This window comes from Doryrhamphus excisus, linkage group LG7 (assembly GCF_037039965.1).
Source record: "Doryrhamphus excisus strain RoL-2023G ecotype Guam linkage group LG7, RoL_Dexc_Guam_v1.1, whole genome shotgun sequence".
NCBI lineage: Eukaryota > Metazoa > Chordata > Actinopteri > Syngnathiformes > Syngnathidae > Doryrhamphus > Doryrhamphus excisus.
This window is the reverse complement of record NC_136363.1, coordinates 21,414,998-21,435,014: the sequence shown is the minus strand read 5'-3', so window position 1 is coordinate 21,435,014 and position 20,017 is coordinate 21,414,998. Positions and strand designations below refer to the sequence as shown.

General features: G+C 42.2%; 1 protein-coding gene across 1 annotated transcript; it reads right to left on the bottom strand.

The window, feature by feature from the left end:
- Positions 1–5,556: 5,556 nt before the first annotated feature.
- On the bottom strand, positions 5,557–11,739 carry LOC131109149 (serine/threonine-protein kinase H1-like). Its single transcript, XM_078791721.1, has 3 exons — positions 11,729–11,739; positions 10,976–11,666; positions 5,557–5,825 (listed from the first exon to the last, which is right to left on the bottom strand). The coding sequence occupies exons 1-3, from the start codon at positions 11,737–11,739 to the stop codon at positions 5,580–5,582; spliced, it is 948 nt and encodes a 315-aa protein (XP_078647847.1). The 3' UTR covers positions 5,557–5,579.
- Between the last annotated feature and the right edge of the window lie 8,278 nt (positions 11,740–20,017).

Here is a 20,017-nt window from a genome sequence, read left to right as displayed (position 1 = left end):
CGCGCTCTTCTGTTATGAAACATTGACAAAAATTCTAGTCAAAGATCCTCTGTATGACAAGCGCACGCTTCTATTTATAAACACTGCATGAGAAAACGGCGAATCAGAGAACCTTTAAGCGACTGTAGCGCTGTAGCTACCCCGAGTGTAAAAACGGGATCTCTTTAGCAAGGCGCACTCCAAAACAAACACACCTTGCCCCGCCCCCACTGAACCTGATGAGTAACCTGAAATTAGCCCTGTTGGCTAAATCGTTACCATCAAAGCCATTTCACCTTGAGCGCCATCTCCATGACGACCCCTTGAAATTGACACAGTGGATGCATGCACATATAGTGTACATCTCGTAGGTAGCAATGGAATCCCAGCACCCCACCAATCAGCCAATCACAGTGAATATCGCCTCATGAGTGCACACATTCCTCCTCCTCCTTCCTCATGGTCCACTGATGCTCCACCATCCTATAACAAGCTCAGAGGTCAGAGCGACAGTTAACCCCGGCAGGATGGGGAGGAGGCGGGGACACGACCTATGTCTCAAGGACGCCCCTGGCTCAGGATGGATGTTGTTAGTGGAAAGAAAATCCCTGCATCCACACCAATTTGTTCTTCTTGAACAAACGCTATCCAGTAGTATTTTTTTATCAATTTAAACGCGTGTCAGAGGTCCCATATTAGTGCGTTGCCCAACATCAGGCTGGTTTCTCCTTCATGGAACCTCGAAAAAGAGCCCCATGAAGTGAGGGGGATGATAGATTTGGGTCTCAAAATCAGCAGCAGACCTTCGGGTAGTAATCCCGTCAAACAAAGACGGTGTACCTAATCAAGTGTCTGAGCACACACACGAGCTGCCACACGGAGATGAAGAGATGAGGGCTTCACTTGGCTCGCCCGTCGGGTTTGCGGCTGCCACGCGGCCTCTTTAACCCGGTGAGTGGGAGCCGGTGCATCGGTGACCTTTAAATCTCTGTTTTTCCACTCCTGCCTTCAGCGGGCCGGACCTCCATTTCTCAGCTGGGATTGCAGGACGGGAATCAATTTAGCACGCGCTGCCGAGCCTGCTCCGCGGGATAAACATGATCAACTCCACTGCAACACACACACACACACAGTGGCAGAGCAAGTAATGCTTTTGGGTTGGAGGATTTATCGACGCTGTCTTAAATGACGCTTGGGGCGCTCTTGGCGGGAAGTTCTGCCCACTGTGGCCATTTTTCTCAGAAAAAGATGAGGCACAGGCAACTCTTACTGTATAACGTCATTCTTACCCAAACCACACCCACCAGGGGCATCGAGTCGCCTCTATATTGGGGGGTACCGACTGCCACATTTATGAAATTCACTCATGACGCTCAGCTCTGGAACCAATTAACCATGATAAACGAGGGATTACTGTATTCTATTACAAATTCTATAATTAGTTCAACATTAAATCAATAAAAATAAATCAGTTTAACTATTAATTAAATAATAATAATAGTATGACTTTATCCTATATTAGCCTAGTTTTCAACAATTTTTTTTGTTTGTTTTAATATGATATATTTCTACTTTATGCATTTTTAATATATTTTTTATATTTTTTTAATTGACTTGTTTGCTTGTATATTTTTTTCTGCGCTTTCTTGCCTTAAAAAAATTAAAATTAAAAATGTGAGGACCTGCTAGATAAAGCAAACATAGCTGGGTGTCTCGTGAGTGCACTTTCTTACCTTAAAAAAATATGCATATATACATATATATATTTATATTATATTATATTATTTATATATCTTTATTTTTTTTCCTACATCCCTTGTTGCTAGTCCGCCAAGGGTAGCAACAAGGGATGTGAGCACCCTGTCATATATTATTATTATTTGAACAGCTTTATTTTAGAATGTGTAAACATGCAAATTATTGACTTATTACGTATAATCTCTTAGAAATAAGCCTTATTTTTGAATGATACAGCAAGAATTGTGTTGTGTTTTTCTTCCAGTCGCTGCTTAGCTCCGTTAGCTCTGTGATGCCGTGAACTGAACCAGAACCGATGGCAGGTATTCCGAAGAAGTGGGTCAGCAGGTGTGGGAACACTGTGACACTGGAGGAGGGGAAGTGTGTGTGCATGGAGGGAGGGGGGGGGTTGTCCTTTGGATCGCCCCAAAGGTTCTCCCATGTCCTTCCAGCCTGAAGGACAAAGACTGGCCAGGTTGTTCCATTGCTGCACATGAGGGAGGTTTTGTGTCTTTTTTATAAGCAGCATCAATCCATGAAGTGTTGCAAGGACGCATCCCAGCAGCCACCATTGGACGGATTCCTCGGACATCCTGATGTGTGTTTGAGGTAAGACAAGGACAGCTAGCAAGCAGCGGGGGTCGCTTTCCGCTCTTTGGGTGGGCGTCATGTGGAGAAAACACCGCCGACAAAAGATGAAGAGATTTTCAAGCGCTGTCAATCCTTCAGGAAGGAGGAAGCGGTCGCCGACGGCGTGTTTGTCTTCTTCTACACATAAATATGCGGTGTATCATTGCATAATGTTACAGATCACATGACACCTTCACAGAGTCAGTGATGAGAGACCAAAGCAAAGAAAGGTAATTCTCTTTCAAAGCCCGTCAGGAATATTTGGTGTCAGTCACGCTTTGTTTTTATTTGTTTCAACGCTTTCTTTGCTTCCCAGCTTCCCGGGATGAAGAAGTGTCCCTGCTGTGAGACAACACCAACAAAACCTCTTCCTGTTGGTGTTGCCGTGCTTTGGGAGCGATGGCGTCCTGTTGAGGCAACCTGTTCTCCACTCATCATGAGCTCCCACAACCAATGTTGGAATAGAGGTAAGAAGCAAACTGCTCAGCTTGGCATTAATATCTCATTGTTTCATAGCAACACTTTAAAGCGCATGCAGAGGTATATGCTGATCACTCGTCAACAATCAAATTATCATCAAATGCAGATACTGCCACCTTGTGGAGCACATTGTCATTGATTAAGAGGTGTACTGAACAACACAGCAGCAACAGAACCAATGTTGTAATAACCTAGCATGAATAGCGTTGAGTTCATTGCAAGCATTACAGCAAGTATAACATGCGTAGGGTTCACACCAATATTTTAAAGTGCACGCAGAGGTATATGCTGATCACTCGTCATCAATCAAATTATCATCAAATGCAGATACTGCCACCTTGTGGAGCACATTGTCATTGATTAAGAGGTGTACCGAACAACACAGCAGCAACAGAACCAATGTTGTAATAGCCTAGCATGAATAGCGTTGATGAGTTCATTGTAAGCAGTACAGCAAGTATAACATGCGTAGGGTTCACACCAATATTTTAAAGCGCATGCAGAGGTGTATATATAGTAGGTATATAATCAAGAGGTTGCCTACAGCCACAGCTGTAGTCAGGAGTGTATCTAATCTTTTCGCTATATCAGCATACGCTCAATTTGGAGTTTTCCCGACCCCCTTCTGTAGCTAAGACGAGGTTCTTCCACACCAAACTCGCAGCCCTGAGTATGTGACAGGAGGCCATTTTGAGCGGCACCAACACCATGTGACCGCCTCAAAGACAGGAAGATTAATGAGATGCCCAACTTCCACGCCGTCCTCCATGAGGAAAGCATTCAAGCAGCTCGGTGGCACACAAACAGCCCACAACCGGAAAGCGAGGCGCGGTCTTTCTTCTCTCATCATTAAGTGAAGTGGATTTGTAATTAGCGCCCGAGGAAGATCATCTCCTCCCCGAGCGGCTCGCCATATTTGATCTACTGAGTGGCTGGGCTTGTACAAAAGAAATAAGAGCCACTTGTCTGTGGGCCGGGTGGAGATAAACATGAAGGTGGGAGGCGGGGAAGGACGCTGCCATCGTCCTCATCTCGCTACCTTTATTGGAGGCCACCGCGAATGGATCCACCTGTTTCGTCACAAAATCCCTTCCTGCAGGGACGTCTTTGTGTGAGTTGAATCCATCATGGAATATTCTCCTGGCAAATGTAAACAAGCTTCTGGAAAGCTCAAGTAAAAATGATAAAATACTGGAATCAAACACGGAATCATCACACAGTGCGTTGTTGTGTACTGAACCAACATTTAATTATTATATTTAGGGATGTCCGAGAATTATCGACCCGATATCAGCAGAAAAATGCAATATCGGATGTTTTCCCGATCATGAAAACCGATGCTAGAAACATTATTATTATTATTATCATTATTATTCTATCACAGGAGATAGGTCATGTGACACATATCGGTATCGATATCAGAAATGGAGATTTTGGACATTTGGATTTTCGGCAAAAAAGCCAATATCAGACATCCCTAATGAGAATGTTTCATTTTGCCTAATTGAACCAAAAATTTTATTGACATTTTATAAACTATCTTTATTCCTTTAGTGTATCATGAGCCCGGAAATGTGGTATTACAGTACCCAGAAATGTGGTATTACAATACCCACAAATGTGCTATTATCGTACCCAGAAATGTGGTATTACAGTACCCTTAAATGTGGTATTACAGTACCCAGAAATGTGGTATTACAATACCCACAAATGTGCTATTATCGTACCCAGAAATGTAGTATTACTGTACCCTTAAATGTGGTATTACAGTACCCATAAATGTGGTATTACAATACCCACAAATGTGCTACTATCGTACCCAGAAATGTGGTATTACAGTACCCTTAAATGTGGTATTACAGTACCCATAAATGTGGTATTTTCTGTGTTTTTTCACCTAAGATACTGACATAAAGAGAGTATGCATGCTATTGCTTGCTGCCTTGGCTCTCTTTTCTCAATTTGGGGGCCTTGCAAAGCCCCCGAGTGGGACTGTAACCCACATAAAAGCTTATTGATCCAAAGCCAGGAAGCTAAATGAGTTTGTTGGACAGGTTACCTATGCAGAGGAGTGAGCTACCCTCCTTCCTTCCTTCCTTCCTCCCTTCCTTCTAAGAGCAAATATTAGCACTGCAGGAGCCTGGAGCAGAGCCTGAGATAATGGGTTGGGGGGTAGGGGGGGTTCTTTAGCCCGATCCAGCAAGGTGAGACCACAAAGCACAAACCCGCAGAGACTCCAAAAACAAGACTAATCTGCCGCTCGGCCCACCTCACACCCACTGCAGACAAAGATGACGCGGAAGTCACAAGCGCGCTTGATTGTGCGTCTTTGAAAAGATAATGGCGCAGAGAAACAAAACGGATTGGCCAACGTCTTTATCGGGCTGTGGGCGGAATTTGGTTTGAATGGGAAATTTTTAAAAAGCGTCTTGTTGAAATATTATGGAACGGCAGCAGATGGAGAGGACAGAAAAACCAACTAATGGTGGGGGGGGGGGTATTTACATGGAATATTGATCCTGGAGGTCAGCGAGAGAGGGGAGATAATGATCAACTGGTCAATATTTTCTACAGGAGGGGAGAAAATGTGTCACAAAACACAACATGTTGTGAATATGAATGGTCGGTTCTTAGATTTAAGGCTGCTTTCACACGCCAGGGCAATAATCCAGAATAATCCGAAACCTTGAGAGAATGGTTTTGTCTGGTTTGGGGCACTCCACTCCACTTCACAAAGTCAATCCAAACAATCATCACATCCCAGCTGGAAGTCTAGCAGGTCCTCCTCCTCGGCTCTGGCACCGCGAGGAGTTCCGAGACGCCCGCTGCCGCAGGTTCTGGGATATGGATCCATGGAGGTTCTTCATGGAGGAGCTGGAGGCCATGGTGACCACCCAAGGGTGACGGAGGGTTTGGTCGGCGGTCAGACGACGAGCCGGATCCGCTTCCAGCAGACCCCGGATGAAATCCTTGGCAAGTTTGGACACAGACGGCCAAGGCTGCGGAAAGACAGGATGAAGCTGAGATCTAAAAATGACATTTTTAGATGTGTAGTGAAGCCTATGGAATGCTCTTACGCTTACCTCATCATTACAAAGTCATTAAAAAATATTAGCAATGCCAGCAAAGCTGTGATGATAATGGCCCCGGAGGTTGTGCTGAGGAGACCCTATTGTGATGTGATGCTAAAGTGCTAACATTACAGTCACAGTTTTTGCCTATTTGCTGAAGAAAACAAAATTTTTAGATGTGTAGTGAAGCCTATGGAATGCTCTTACTCTTACCTCATCATTAAAAAGTCATTAAAAACATTAGCAATGCTAGCATAGCTACATATGTGATGCTAAAGTGCTAACATTACAATCAGTTTGCCTATTTGCTGAAGAAAACGAAATTTTTGATGTGTAGTGAAGCCTATGGAATGCTCTTACCTCATTAAAAAGTCATTTGAAAAAAAAATTAGCAATGCTAGCATAGCTACATATGTGATGCTAAAGTGCTAACATTACAGTCACAGTTTTTGCCTATTTGTTGAAGAAAACAACATTTTAAGATGTGTAGTGAAGCCTATAGAACGCTCTTACTCTGAGCTCATCATTAAAAGTCATTAAAAAACATTAGCAATGCTAGCATAGCTACATATGTGATGCTAAAGTGCTAACATTACCGTCAGTTTGCCTATTTGCTGAAGAAAACAACATTTTTTGATGTGTAGTGAAGCCTATGGAACGCTCTTACCTCATTAAAAAGTCATTTGAGAAAAAAAACATTAGCAATGCTAGCATAGCTACATATGTGATGCTAAAGTGCTAACATTACCGTCAGTTTGCCTATTTGCTGAAGAAAACAACATTTTTTGATGTGTAGTGAAGCCTATGGAACGCTCTTACCTCATTAAAGTCATTTGAAAAAAAAACATTTGCAATGCTAGCATAGCTACATATGTGATGCTAAAGTGCTAACATTACAGTCACAGTTTTTGCCTATTTGTTGAAAACAACATTTTAAGATGTGTAGTGAAGCCTATAGAACGCTCTTACTCTGAGCTCATCATTAAAAGTCATTAAAAAACATTAGCAATGCTAGCATAACTACATATGGGATGCTAAAGTGCTAACATTACCGTCAGTTTGCCTATTTGCTGAAGAAAACAACATTTTTTGATGTGTAGTGAAGCCTATGGAACGCTCTTACCTCATTAAAGTCATTTGAAAAAAAAAATTTGCAATGCTAGCATAGCTACATATGTGATGCTAAAGTGCTAACATTACAGTCACAGTTTTTGCCTATTTGTTGAAGAAAACAACATTTTAAGATGTGTAGTGAAGCCTATAGAACACTCTTACTCTGAGCTCATCATTAAAAAGTCATTTAAAAAAAAAAAAAGTCAGGTCATTTTTGCATCCGTAAACCACAAACTACCAACCAAGGCCTGGTGTGTTGAGTCAAAAGTAGCGCAACGACACACCTGGGCGGCCATCTTGGCGCCAAGAGCAGCTTATAGGTAAGCCGTGATAAAGCCACATAGTCGAGGCTCAGACGTAAAGACCCTTCAAAGCCGCTTGAAGCTTTTCATTCAAATAAAGCAATAAAAGTGAGATCCCGGCTGCTCGGCGGGCCTAACGAGCAGAACTAAACCCAAAGGAAGTCTAAATGTCAGCGGGCAAAGCCCAACTAATAGAAGGCCTCAGAGGTGGGACCACACGGAGAACACGTCTGTGTTTATTCCATCCGGCCTCACAACAAAACCAAAAAATACATTTCTCTCGTGGTGACCCCAGCCGACATCCCGCCATCTGCTTTCAAAACCGCCGCTGCCGTGACATCCATCCGGCGGGAGAACAGACGCCATTATCATAATTCAGCATCCTTAAATTATTCATCACCGCTTTGCTGCGCCGTCGGAAGTGCGACACCGAGAAGGGCCGCCTCAGGAAAGCCGTGACCTTTGGAGCTTCCCGCTTGTTTGGGATCAAATATTCCTGATGCTGATGCCGGATCGGACGGATGACTTCACGCAAAATAACACAAGCACGCAACAACACTTCTTCTCATCCTAAGAATGCCTTGTCTTGGGGGGAGGTCTCACTCTCTACTGAATTCTGCAAACTTGTTATACCGTATACAGTAACTAAACAGAGTGCTCTCGTCACAAAGAGGATCTTTGACGAGCATTTTTACAGGAGACCCTCAAAAACACCAAGCTCACTTGTCATATAGAGGATCTTTGACGACAGCAGATCACTCCTGTCGACACAGCGCTCTTGTCATATAGAAGATCTATGACTAGCATTCCGCAGTAGGTTCTCCTGTCATATAGAAACCCTCTGCAGATTCCAAAAAACAGCAAATGTTTCCTGTCATATTGAGGATCTTTGATTCACATTTCTGCATTATATCGATCCCTGAAAACTGCAAAGTGCTCCTGTCATAGAGCGGATCTTTGACTGATGTTTTTGCGCTAAATAAGTAAAAACAACAGCACACTCCTGTCATATAGAGGATCTTTGACTTCACTAGATCACTGAAAACAGTGCTCCTGTGATTCAGGAAAGAGCATATAGCACTCCTATCATATAGAGGATCTTTGACCTGTGTTTTGTATGTGCTGTAGGTCCTCAAAACCAGCATGGCAGTTCTGTCATATAAAGGATCTTTGCTGTTTTAACTCTTTTGAAGGATGGACTGCAAAAAGGCCAGTCAGAGTGCAGAGTGACATAGAGGATCTTTGGCAAGCGTTTTGCAGTAGATCCTTGAATAGAGCAGAGCGCTTGTAAATCCTTTATCCCAGCAAATTCTCTGTTTGCAGCTCCTGCAGCATCCGTGATGGGAAGGACGGGAAGACGTTCCACTGCCAGCTGGAGGAAAAGCAGCAGAGACTACGAGCTAGCGTCTCATCGGCCGACAAAGACGAGCGTTGTTCCCCTGGAAGCCAGCCACCTGCAGGAAGGTTATCTCCTGGCTTTCTTTTCCAGCGCTCTTCCGGCCAAATAAACAAAGGCTTTATTGTGTTTGGGAGCGAGGAGTGGGTGCAATACATCACCGAGGAGAGAGGAGCGCCGATAAGGCATCAGCACTCAGGGAGCCTTCAGGGCCCGCTTGCTTCATTAAACTACATCTTGTTAAGGAGTGAATAAGGAGCATCGGACTTTCATCCCGTTTGTGATCCATCCTCACCTGACCAGCATGCTAACCATTACAGACCGACACAGGCGCTGCACTGAAGCTATGGCGGCCTGGTGCTTCTCCATACATCTACGCCACATCTGGGACCGCTTGCATGCCGAGTGGGCCTCCAGGCTGCAGGGACGTGTGCACCGACCGTCATATTGGATGTCGGCTTCATGGAAATGGGGAAGAATTCAGATGCAAGGTAAAAACATACATACGCCTAAAGTCAATCAATTTAAATGCTTATTTATAGATTTTTAAAAAAAAATAATTTAATTACTTTGATTTATTTTAATTTCTTACACTTGAAAAAAAATAATTTAAATAAAATAAATCACTTAAAAATCAATACAAAATACAATAAAATAAACCATTAATATTATAAATAAATGTATATCATAAATATAATATAATTTATATAATACATTTTATAAAGTTCCGGTTAGTGATATTATTTGCATGATAAAATTTTTTAAATTAAAAATAGTAGACATAATAATACAGCTAAATAATAATAAACACAACATGCCGTCCCTAATCAAACAATAAAAAATTGATAAATTAATTATTCTTTTTTAAAAAAAAAAGATATAATTTGCATTATTTTATTGCATTAATATTGGATGGAAAAATGAGATAATTTAAAATATGTATTAAAAAAATCCATTATTGCAATGGAAATCCCAAAAGACGATTCAAATAGCAACTTCTCCTTCAAAGGTAGAGTTGATGACCTTGAAAAATATCTAATTCACCTTGAAAGGCATCCTTTAAATCCTTCCAGTACATAACAGGTCCAAAAAGGTAAGGAAGAGGAAAAAAAAGGGGGGGGGGGTGCGGGGGCTGCTTGTTCATTGGCTCGCAGCTAAACTTCCTTAATGTAAACATCAATACAGGATGCAGGAGAGATTGTGCTGTCATGTACAATACACACACACACACACACACACACACACACACTTACACACTAAGGTGTATGGCGGTTATGTTCATGCGGTGTTCACTAGGGGGCAGGCTGGCCTCACCTTTTTTCCTCCTTTTTATCACCCCCCCCTCCCCAGGCCGCCTTCCTGCTGCAGATGTTTGGGTTGGGTCAAGAAAGTGTGCAGTGGGCGGGGAGGGGGGGAGGGGCTGTGTGAGGGATTTCCATCACATGCACAAGAGACAAGGAGCCTGGATTCCGGCCGATGTGTGGATTGAGCGATAAGGTGCGAAAAAGCCCCCCCAGGCCACACACACACACACACACACTCTCCTCCGCACTGTTGGGTAAACACATCAGTGTGACACTGTGTGGCGCATGTCCCCGGGACAACGGAGGAGAGTGTTCAGGGTGGCGGGGGGTGTAATGTGCGTGTCATTTTGTGTGTTAGTGGTCCCCAGCTTCTGAGGCTTTGGCCGCTGAGTCACCTTCCTCTCATTGCTGTACACCCCCAACCTCCCACATCTGCAGTCAGGTGGGCGTATAGCTAGGTCGGGAGCCAATTAGAAAGGGGGCGGGGACCCGCTCAACTGTTGATGGACCGATGATGCATCAACGCATAACAGACACTGATGATTCTTTGCCTGGGAACCCCCGGGGATGTCAGTACTCCTGAACCCCTGCAGGCGAAATCGTGATAATCAGCCCAAACACGCCGCCCCCCTACTGTGTGCCCCGTGCTATTATTTTTCTGACAAATACAGCACATGGCGGCGCTTGACTGTTCTGGGTGTGACCAACGCCACCCCAGGAAGTAACACAAACGGGATAGGCCGCTTGCTAACTGCTCAATGTGACGAAAGGTTTGACTCTGAAGAACCGGAAATGAGAACTACAGATCCATTTTGACACATCTAGACAATGCAAGAACGCTGATTCTCAAACAGTGGTGCAAGTACCGCTGGTGGTACGCGGGCTCCATCTGGTGGTACTCAAGAACACTTTCATTCAGCTGAATCAGGTGGGTTGGTTTTGCAAAGCCGACACAAGACTCACCTCTCCATGGAAGCTGCATTTTCCTCTGAGAATTGACCGGTAGAGTCGACTGCGGGAGTCGTCCTCGAAGGGCATGGACCCACTCAGCACCACGTAGGCGATCACCCCCAAAGCCCACATGTCCACAGCGCAGGAATAGGGTCTCCTCAGCACAACCTCCGGGGCCATGTACTCTGGGGTTCCACATGTGGTTCTTAAGGACCAGGTGCTGCTACCCCCGGTACCACTTGGCGCCCCGGACCCGCTAAAAGTAGCCAGTCCAAAGTCAGTCACCAGCAGGCGGGCGTCGTCGCCCGGGTGGTAGTAAAGAAGATTCTCAGGTTTCAAATCTCGATGAGTAATACCCAAGGAATGGAGGTAGCCCACCCCGGCAAGTACCATCTGGAGGGCCCGGGTAGCGTCCTTCTCTGTGTAGTGCCCCCTACTGACCACACGGTCCAATAGCTCGCCACCGGTGGCCAACTCCAGCACCATGTAGACCCGTCTCTGCCCCTGGAAAACCTCGACCAATCGCATCAAGTTGTCGTGGTTGACTCGCCTCAGCACCGCCAGCTCCACCTCGCACACCTCTCGCGCCTGGGGGGCCTCCACCTCCATCAGCTTTATGGCGAATGGGCGGCGGCTGGTCCTGTGTTCAGCCCGCACCACCCGGCTGAAGCTGCCTCGTCCGATCAGGGCCTTGATGTGGTATCTGTCTGGGCAGAATAGGAACGGCGGTGAGTCACTGGAGTGTGACTCAGCATCTGGCGTCACATCTGGATCATGTCGGGAGTCTCCTTGCGGAAATGATGAGGGAAATTCTCACAGATGATGAACTTCCTTCTTGGTTAAAGGTCCCCTGTTACGTTAGATTGGCTATTTAATCATGGCTTAACCACTTCCTCCTTAGAGGGAGTTTATCCTAGACTCTGTTGCCAAGATGGGAGTTTATCCTAAACTATGTTGCCAAGATGGGAGTTTATCCTAAACTATGTTACCAAGATGGGAGTTTATATCCTAAACTATGTTACCAAGATGGGAGTTTATATCCTAAACTATGTTGCCAAGATGGGAGTTTATATCCTAGACTCTGTTGCCAAGATGGGAGTTTATATCCTAGACTCTGTTGCCAAGATGGGAGTTTATATCCTAGACTCTGTTGCCAAGATGGGAGTTTATATCCTAGACTCTGTTGCCAAGATGGGAGTTTATATCCTAGACTCTGTTGCCAAGATGGGAGTTTATATCCTAGACTCTGTTGCCAAGATGGGAGTTTATATCCTAGACTCTGTTGCCAAGATGGGAGTTTATATCCTAGACTCTGTTGCCAAGATGGGAGTTTATATCCTAGACTCTGTTGCCAAGATGGGAGTTTATATCCTAGACTCTGTTGCCAAGATGGGAGTTTATATCCTAGACTCTGTTGCCAAGATGGGAGTTTATATCCTAGACTCTGTTGCCAAGATGGGAGTTTATATCCTAGACTCTGTTGCCAAGATGGGAGTTTATATCCTAGACTCTGTTGCCAAGATGGGAGTTTATATCCTAGACTCTGTTGCCAAGATGGGAGTTTATATCCTAGACTCTGTTGCCAAGATGGGAGTTTATATCCTAGACTCTGTTGCCAAGATGGGAGTTTATATCCTAGACTCTGTTGCCAAGATGGGAGTTTATAGCCTAGACTCTGTTGCCAAGATGGGAGTTTATATCCTAGACTCTGTTGCCAAGATGGGAGTTTATCCTAAACTCTGTTGCCAAGATGGGAGTTTATCCTAAACTCTGTTGCCAAGATGGGAGTTTATCCTAGACTCTGTTGCCAAGATGAAAAACAATTAACTTGACTTCATAATCCCCTGCAATGCAAAAGTGACTCCATTTTTGTAGTCCCTTGTGAAGTTCTGGGTTTTTCATGACATTGTGAGCAAAAACCATCCTACCGCAGGCTTCGCTACATGTCATAACACAAAACCCAGAGCTGGGCCAACTATCCGTCAGTCGTCCCCGGTGTCGGGTGTCGTGAGCACATATAAAAACAGTTATCCACCACTGCAAACGACAGTAAAAAAAAACATATTAGTAATTATTGCTGGTAGCTGATTGAGTGGAAATGCCCCCCCCACGCGTCTATTTTTACACACACAATGTTGTTTGTTTAGAAGCCACAATTATCCACTTTCACCATCAGTCCTGGTTGAGTGAGACATTAGACACGCGGCGCTCCACAGATAGCTTAGCTTTATGTTTCAGTGTTTGGATGATGAAGACAATAATTAGACGGGGCGAGGGAAGACGTGCAATTAGCTGTTACTGTGCCACTTGGGATCGTTGGCATGGAGAGGAAAATAAATGAAACAGGAAAGTGCTCCGATAAACCACCTATACGTACACGTTGAATCTTCACAATTGGGTGGAAAAAAATCGGAAGAAATCTGGAATCGTTGGAGGCCGTCTTAGAACTGCTTTCATTCCAGCAGACTTCAGCAGTTTGATAGGAATGGAATATTTTTCTCTCAGTTTTGGATAAATACTGCGACATATTTGTGCTTGACAGAGACCAAAAACTTGGAAAACTCGACTGGTACTTTTTCTTGTAAATGTATGACTTTTTTCTGTGAGAATGAAGTCTTACATTTAAAATAAAGTCCTAAACGTACATAATAGCGGACCCTGAAACACCATAATAATTCATTTCAATAAATATTCCTACCTGGCCGTGACACGGGCATCAAACGTGTCCTTGTATGTCTCCGCCTCAACCGGGTGCCGCTGCTCCGATGGTGGATTCTTTCCTTTTGCGGAAAACCAGTCACCCCTCTCCACTCTGGTCTTCAGGTCCCGGTCCCCGCCAGGGCGGTCAGGCGGCGCTCTGCTGAAGGCCACCAGTGACTGCATCACGCTGCCGTAGCCCTTGGACAGCACCTTGGCGCTCCCGCAGCCCATCGTCCGAGTGGAGGGGACGCTCCCCGTGAGACCAAAGTGTGAGCAGGTGTGTTAAGCCCCGCCCACTGAAGAGGTGATGAAATAGTCAGTCAAACAGACGGGTTTTTTGAAGTCATTGTCACAGGTGGCTTCAGCAGCACAATGGATGGGTTTTGCACCTACTTTCCATGAAGTACCCTCAATTTGGTCAACAGCTGCAAACAAACAGTGTTAACATTTGGGCACAAACTCTTTTGAATTAACTTTATTGTCCCATTTACATTTGTTGTTATGTTTTTACATTGTCACACAGAACTAAATAGACACTTTTTACTTATTTTATTGCCATATGTCATCGCCATCGGCTATTTTTCGCAATAAGCTTAAGCTCACGGTTTAACAAAAGGTGTTTAATAAAGATAAAAACATTTGAGAGTGGGGTTTTATTGCAATTGAGAGTATTAATTAAGCGTTTTAATGCTTTATTAGTGCACATTCATTTGCATTTTAGCACATTTCTAAGTGATAGGTAGGCTTTTGCTAATAAAGCGCTGCACGCAAAAAGGGGGAAACTTTGTCACAACATCACCCCGACTGTACTTCCTGTGTTATTATTTTTATAATCCACATTTCTTAAAATAACTAGCACAGCTCTACAACTTGCAGAATCATTCCTAAAATTGGTACACGTCTTTACGAGACTGACAAGCACACTTGTGTCCAATTTGAGCAAGATTTGTTAAAAAAACATGGCCGCCATTAAAGCAAAAATATGAACCAGATTAAGTGTTTTTTGCTAGGGAATAAAAACCCCTAGCATGACTTCCTGGATTGTTGATGATACGAGTGTTGCCTCACCTTCTTTCTTCCCTCCAGCAACTCCACTTGGGAGCTTTTCAAGGCAAACAGCACATAGCTTAAATATTTTATTCATCTGCAACTTGTTTGTGCTGCAGACACCAGAATGGCCGCTCGGTCGCATGTTGCCGGGTTTTGTTTTTATGCAGCGTTTCAAAAACATATTTACTTCCAAAATCAAGGAAGTGGGGGACATTTGCTGTTTCTTTTAATGTTCACATTTTAAAAATAGAATTAAATTTTGACTTAGAAATAATAGCACAGGCAGCACGTTTTGACCTATTTTCACCCTTTTTCAGTAGTAAAAGCGTCAGATTGCGCCCAACAATAGCGGCGTCCATTTTGTTCCGGCTTTAATTGAAGCCCATTTGAACTCGCAGGTATATTTGCACTCAAATGCGAGTGCGATGACGCCCTAATGAACACCTCTGGAGTGATTATAGCAGCCGCAACGTGACATTACGACAACGTGGCGGTTACAGAGCAGAGGCGATGCTAAGAGCACAATGATTGTGTGATTGGAAGCCATCTTTGGAAAGGTAGAGTTAGGTGTTGGACTGTGCAAGCGTTCTACCCTAAATAGTCTTTTTTTATTCCCTCGGAGAAGCTTAAGGGGATGCACACACACATACACATATGCGAGTGGGGGGGGGTAAAGCTATCACATCAGCACTGAGGTGGTAAATCGCCCTTCAGAAGACCTCCTCGGGGGAGTCAGCAGTTCAGCGCCTATCGAGCGTCTATCTGATTACTAAAAGGCTGTCCTCTGTTATAAATGAAGCCGCAACACACGCCTGAGGCGCCTGAACGACGACGACGACAACGGCGGCGGCGGCGGACATGGTTAAGAGGTCCGGTCGAGGGACAGAGGGTCGTGCACCCACCTGTCAGTCGCTTCGCTTTCCTTTCATTAGCCTTGATTGTTGTGTTTGTTTGTCTTCCTGCCGCCGGTTGATGCCATGTTGTGCGACGCCACACAAAGCGAGGCACCCGAAAAGCATGCTTGGAGGAGTTTGGCGTGGAAGCGCTAGCATGAATAATATCAAATATAATAGACTAATAAATGAAGTAATGTGTGTAGAAGAAGATGATGCCCAGAAGAAACACATTTCCTAATACCCATTCTAATACTTTATTCAGGAATACCAAAACAGGCTTTGCTACACATCTTAAAACGCAGCCTGGCCCTCTGCCAACTAATCATCGTATTAACCATCATTATTACCATATTTATTATTCATCATCATGACCATCTAATGGATATTTCATTTTCAATGTGTGGAATTTTCATTCCATTTATTTAATAAAAAAAAATCCCAATTTAGCCCTCACCAGGCAGTCATTTTAATATTTATTTTATGATTTTTTTACATTTATGATTAGTTAATTCTTACTATTTTTATTATTAATTCCAAGTATTAACTTTTATTATATTATCATATATATTATTATATTACAATTTAATATTAGATAATTAGTAATAATAATAAAAATATAATTGATACTACATATAATTTTCAATGTATATTACATTTATTTCAATTATATTACATTTTGGATTGAACATTTTTTCATTAAAAAAAATCAAATTTCTCCAACTTGAGGCAGCAATTTTTGTCAAGTTCCCTTTGGTTTTCATACAATCCCCACTTGAAGGGGATGAGCCATCTACCCAGAGGTGTAGGAAGCGTATTCACTCAATAAATAAGCGGCTTGTCCTGTTTTGCATCTTTTATTTTCAGTTGCAATTTAGGGTGCAGTTTGCCACTTGAAATTAAAAAAATGGAAAAAAAAAGAAACATTTTAATTCTGTGCAAAGTCACAAATCCCATGCCTCACAAATTACTGCAATAGAGAATAAGCAAATTAAGCTTTAATATAATACCAGGTAAGCATGAATCAGGTATGAATTCCACCACTTCCCATATATTTATTGCTGTTTTATTTATATATTATATATATATATATATTTTTTTTATGTGTTCTTAAATTATTACTAATTATAATAATAAATAACATTGTAATTTATTAATTAATTCATTCAGAATTTACTGTGATGTTTATCATAGTTGTTAACCTTAAATGTATTTAACATGATTTGTATTTACCATGAACTACTTCTTAATTTTAACTGCGAATGTACACAAGGAAAATTCGCACAATATTCGAACTCAGCCATGCTTTCTCTTAATTGCCCTTAGCATTAAATAAAATTCAGTTAGCTTTCAAATCACATTTCCAAACCAAAGTGAAGTAAACGTACTTAATACATACGCAGCAATATAAGCTAACTATTTACACAAGTCACAATTTCAACCACATTAAATCAAGTTAACCACGATACCAACAAGCTTTAACACAACAGTCAGTGCACGTGAGCGTTAAACAGTCAACAAGCCACGCACGAGACGCCGTGGCTAAGCTATCGTTAGCACAGGAATCTTTACATTGAAACAGTTTGGCGTCTTACCGGCAGCCTCTCTGGTGTTTGTAGATCTGTAGCTCTGATTTGTATGGGCGACTTACAAACGATTGTTAAACAGTCTCTGCCTGGTGCCGCTGTTTGCTTAATTGCTCCACCTGTGCTGGTGTGCGCCACTTATTCCGGTCCGGCCTCGATTGATGTCACGAAGGTTCCTCCTCCCATTTTTGTTGACGTGTCTAAATCTCAAGTTTGACTTGACAATTTTATATAACTGATGATACTATAATTAGTTAATATTATTGAGTTTTTGTCTGAAATGATAATAGAATATATGGATGTAGTATCATGTGATTATTCCATTGATAATAATAAAAAGAGATGCTATATGTATTGTGGTCAAATGAGAACAAATGAAAAATCAGTTTAACTTTGGTTTTGATTTGATAATCTCCTCTCTGCTGAAATAAGAGAATCGTGCAGCCCCACGCCGCCCCACGCACCCCCCATGCACAGCCCCCCGAAGATGATATATTGCATCTGTTGCTGGAGCTTTTCAATTATTTAGTGAGCCGGTGGCACAAAGAGAAGTGACGTGAGTGTAATATCTGTAACGCATCCATCACCGGATGAGAGTTCAAGGCAGCCAGCAGGAGAAGGTCCGATTGGAGGACACGCAGGCCCGAGCTAAGGGGTGGCCGTCCTCTCTCTACGGCCACCCCACAAAGTATTGAATTCTTTTGAAAAGCTAAAATATTCACAAATGAAGTGCAAAGCGGGCTGATATTATTACAGCCTTAATTAGGTTCATTATTGATAACAACATTGATTTTGGTTCATTATTATTTTTGGAGGGGAGTAGCATTTATTACAAAAATTGATATTTTTTATAACCCTAAGGTCCTACTCATAAAAGTGCAATTCCATTTTTTTTACTTTCACTTCAGAATATCTTTTCAACAACTTAGATATAGTTTTTAAAAATGATATTGTCACAAGAATCCCTGATTTTTTTTCCAATTGGAAAACATTAAAAATAAAATATTTTTAAAAAATGACATGCAAAGTACTTAATAAAGAATAATTATTATATTTTTGGTAGAAATTCAAGTTTATTTAATAAAAAAGTAGACTTTTTGAGATGAATTGAAGCTTTGGGACCCCAACCAACCACAGTGAGAGCCATTATTCATAAATGGCCTAAACACGAAACACTGGCGAACCTTTCAAGGAGTGGCCACTCATCCGAGAGGTCACAAAAGACCCCACAACAACGCCTTACGTCAATCTTGAACGTTTCATAAGGTGTTACATCTGACGTGAGAGTCGCCCCCCCATTTCAGAGTGACGGTCCTTTCCTACCACTGCATGGAAAAGTGCCGGGAGTGAAAGAATTAGATGTTAAAAAGCGTATGGATTCATTTCTTTGACTTTCTCAGCATCCCGCTCACAATCAATCATGACGACATCACGCAGTAAGCAACCGTTTTCACATTTCCTCACAATGCAGTCCGCTGCACGCCGAGAGAAAAATGGCCACCCGAGCCGGAATCAATCAGCCGACAGCGCGGGCTGTGTGCGTTTCATTTGGCCACCCTTCACACGCTGGAATATCAATTCATCTCCAAATTTCCACTCGGTCCATCTTCAGGTGTTTATTATTGAGATGGCCGCCGCTGACGATGAACTGGAGATGACGTCTAAATTACAGCAGAAATGAAGTCGTCGATACGTCGATGCTAATCCTGGAAGGCGTGTACGAGACGAGCGCCGTCGCTCTGTATCTTTAACCCGGGATGATGCTTCATCAGTGTCACGGTGATGTCACTGTGAAAGGTGAGAGGGTGGCCTTTTGCCTCGCCAAAGGAGCGATGCATCAAAGGCAGCGAGTGAAAGGTTACGGCAGGCGTTGGCGTGTTGGTGTCTGTGGACTCCATGATTGGCCTCCTCTCTCGCTTTCAACCCTCACTGCTGGCTGAAGAAGAGGACGCTTCATGTGGAAAGGGTGGAAGAGTGACCAGATGCCAGTTGGCGTGCGAGGCTAGCCATATCACGTCACTGTTCACCCTCAACAATGGTTGAAATCATCAGAATTGGCAATACAATATTCCATCCGTGCATTTTTTTGTATGGATTAGTATTATTTTTTTACAGTAATTATACATTTCAAACAATTATTAATTTACTAAATATTTGATAAATATATTCCATTTGAGTCAGGAAATATGATAATCCAATCATGCACATTTGACATTATTTCAGTGATTTTTATGACTTTTTTTGCAGTAATTATACTTACCTAAACTAGTATTAATTCAGTAAATAATTGATAAATGTATACAATTTGCATAGGAACTATAATAATAAAATTTGACATTATTTCAGAGATGTTTTAAAACCTGTAAATCTATATTTATACATATGATAAACAATTATTAATTTACAAAGTAATTTAAAACATGAGGAAATATAGTCATCCAATTATTTCAGTGATTTTTAGTGATTTTTTTACTTACCTAAACTAGTATTAATTCAGTAAATAATTGATAAATATATACAATTTGAATTAGGAACTATAATAATAAAATTTGACATTATTTCAGTGATTTTTTTAACCAGTAAATCTATATACTATACATATTTTAAACAATTATTTATTTACTAAGTAATTTAAAACATGAGGAAATATAGACATACAATCATGCACATTTGACATTATTTCAGTTATTTTTATGACTTTTTTTGCAGTAATTATACTTACCTAAACTAGTATTAATTCAGTAAATAATTGATAAATGTATACAATTTGCATTAGGAACTATAATAATAAAATTTGACATTATTTCAGAGATGTTTTAAAACCT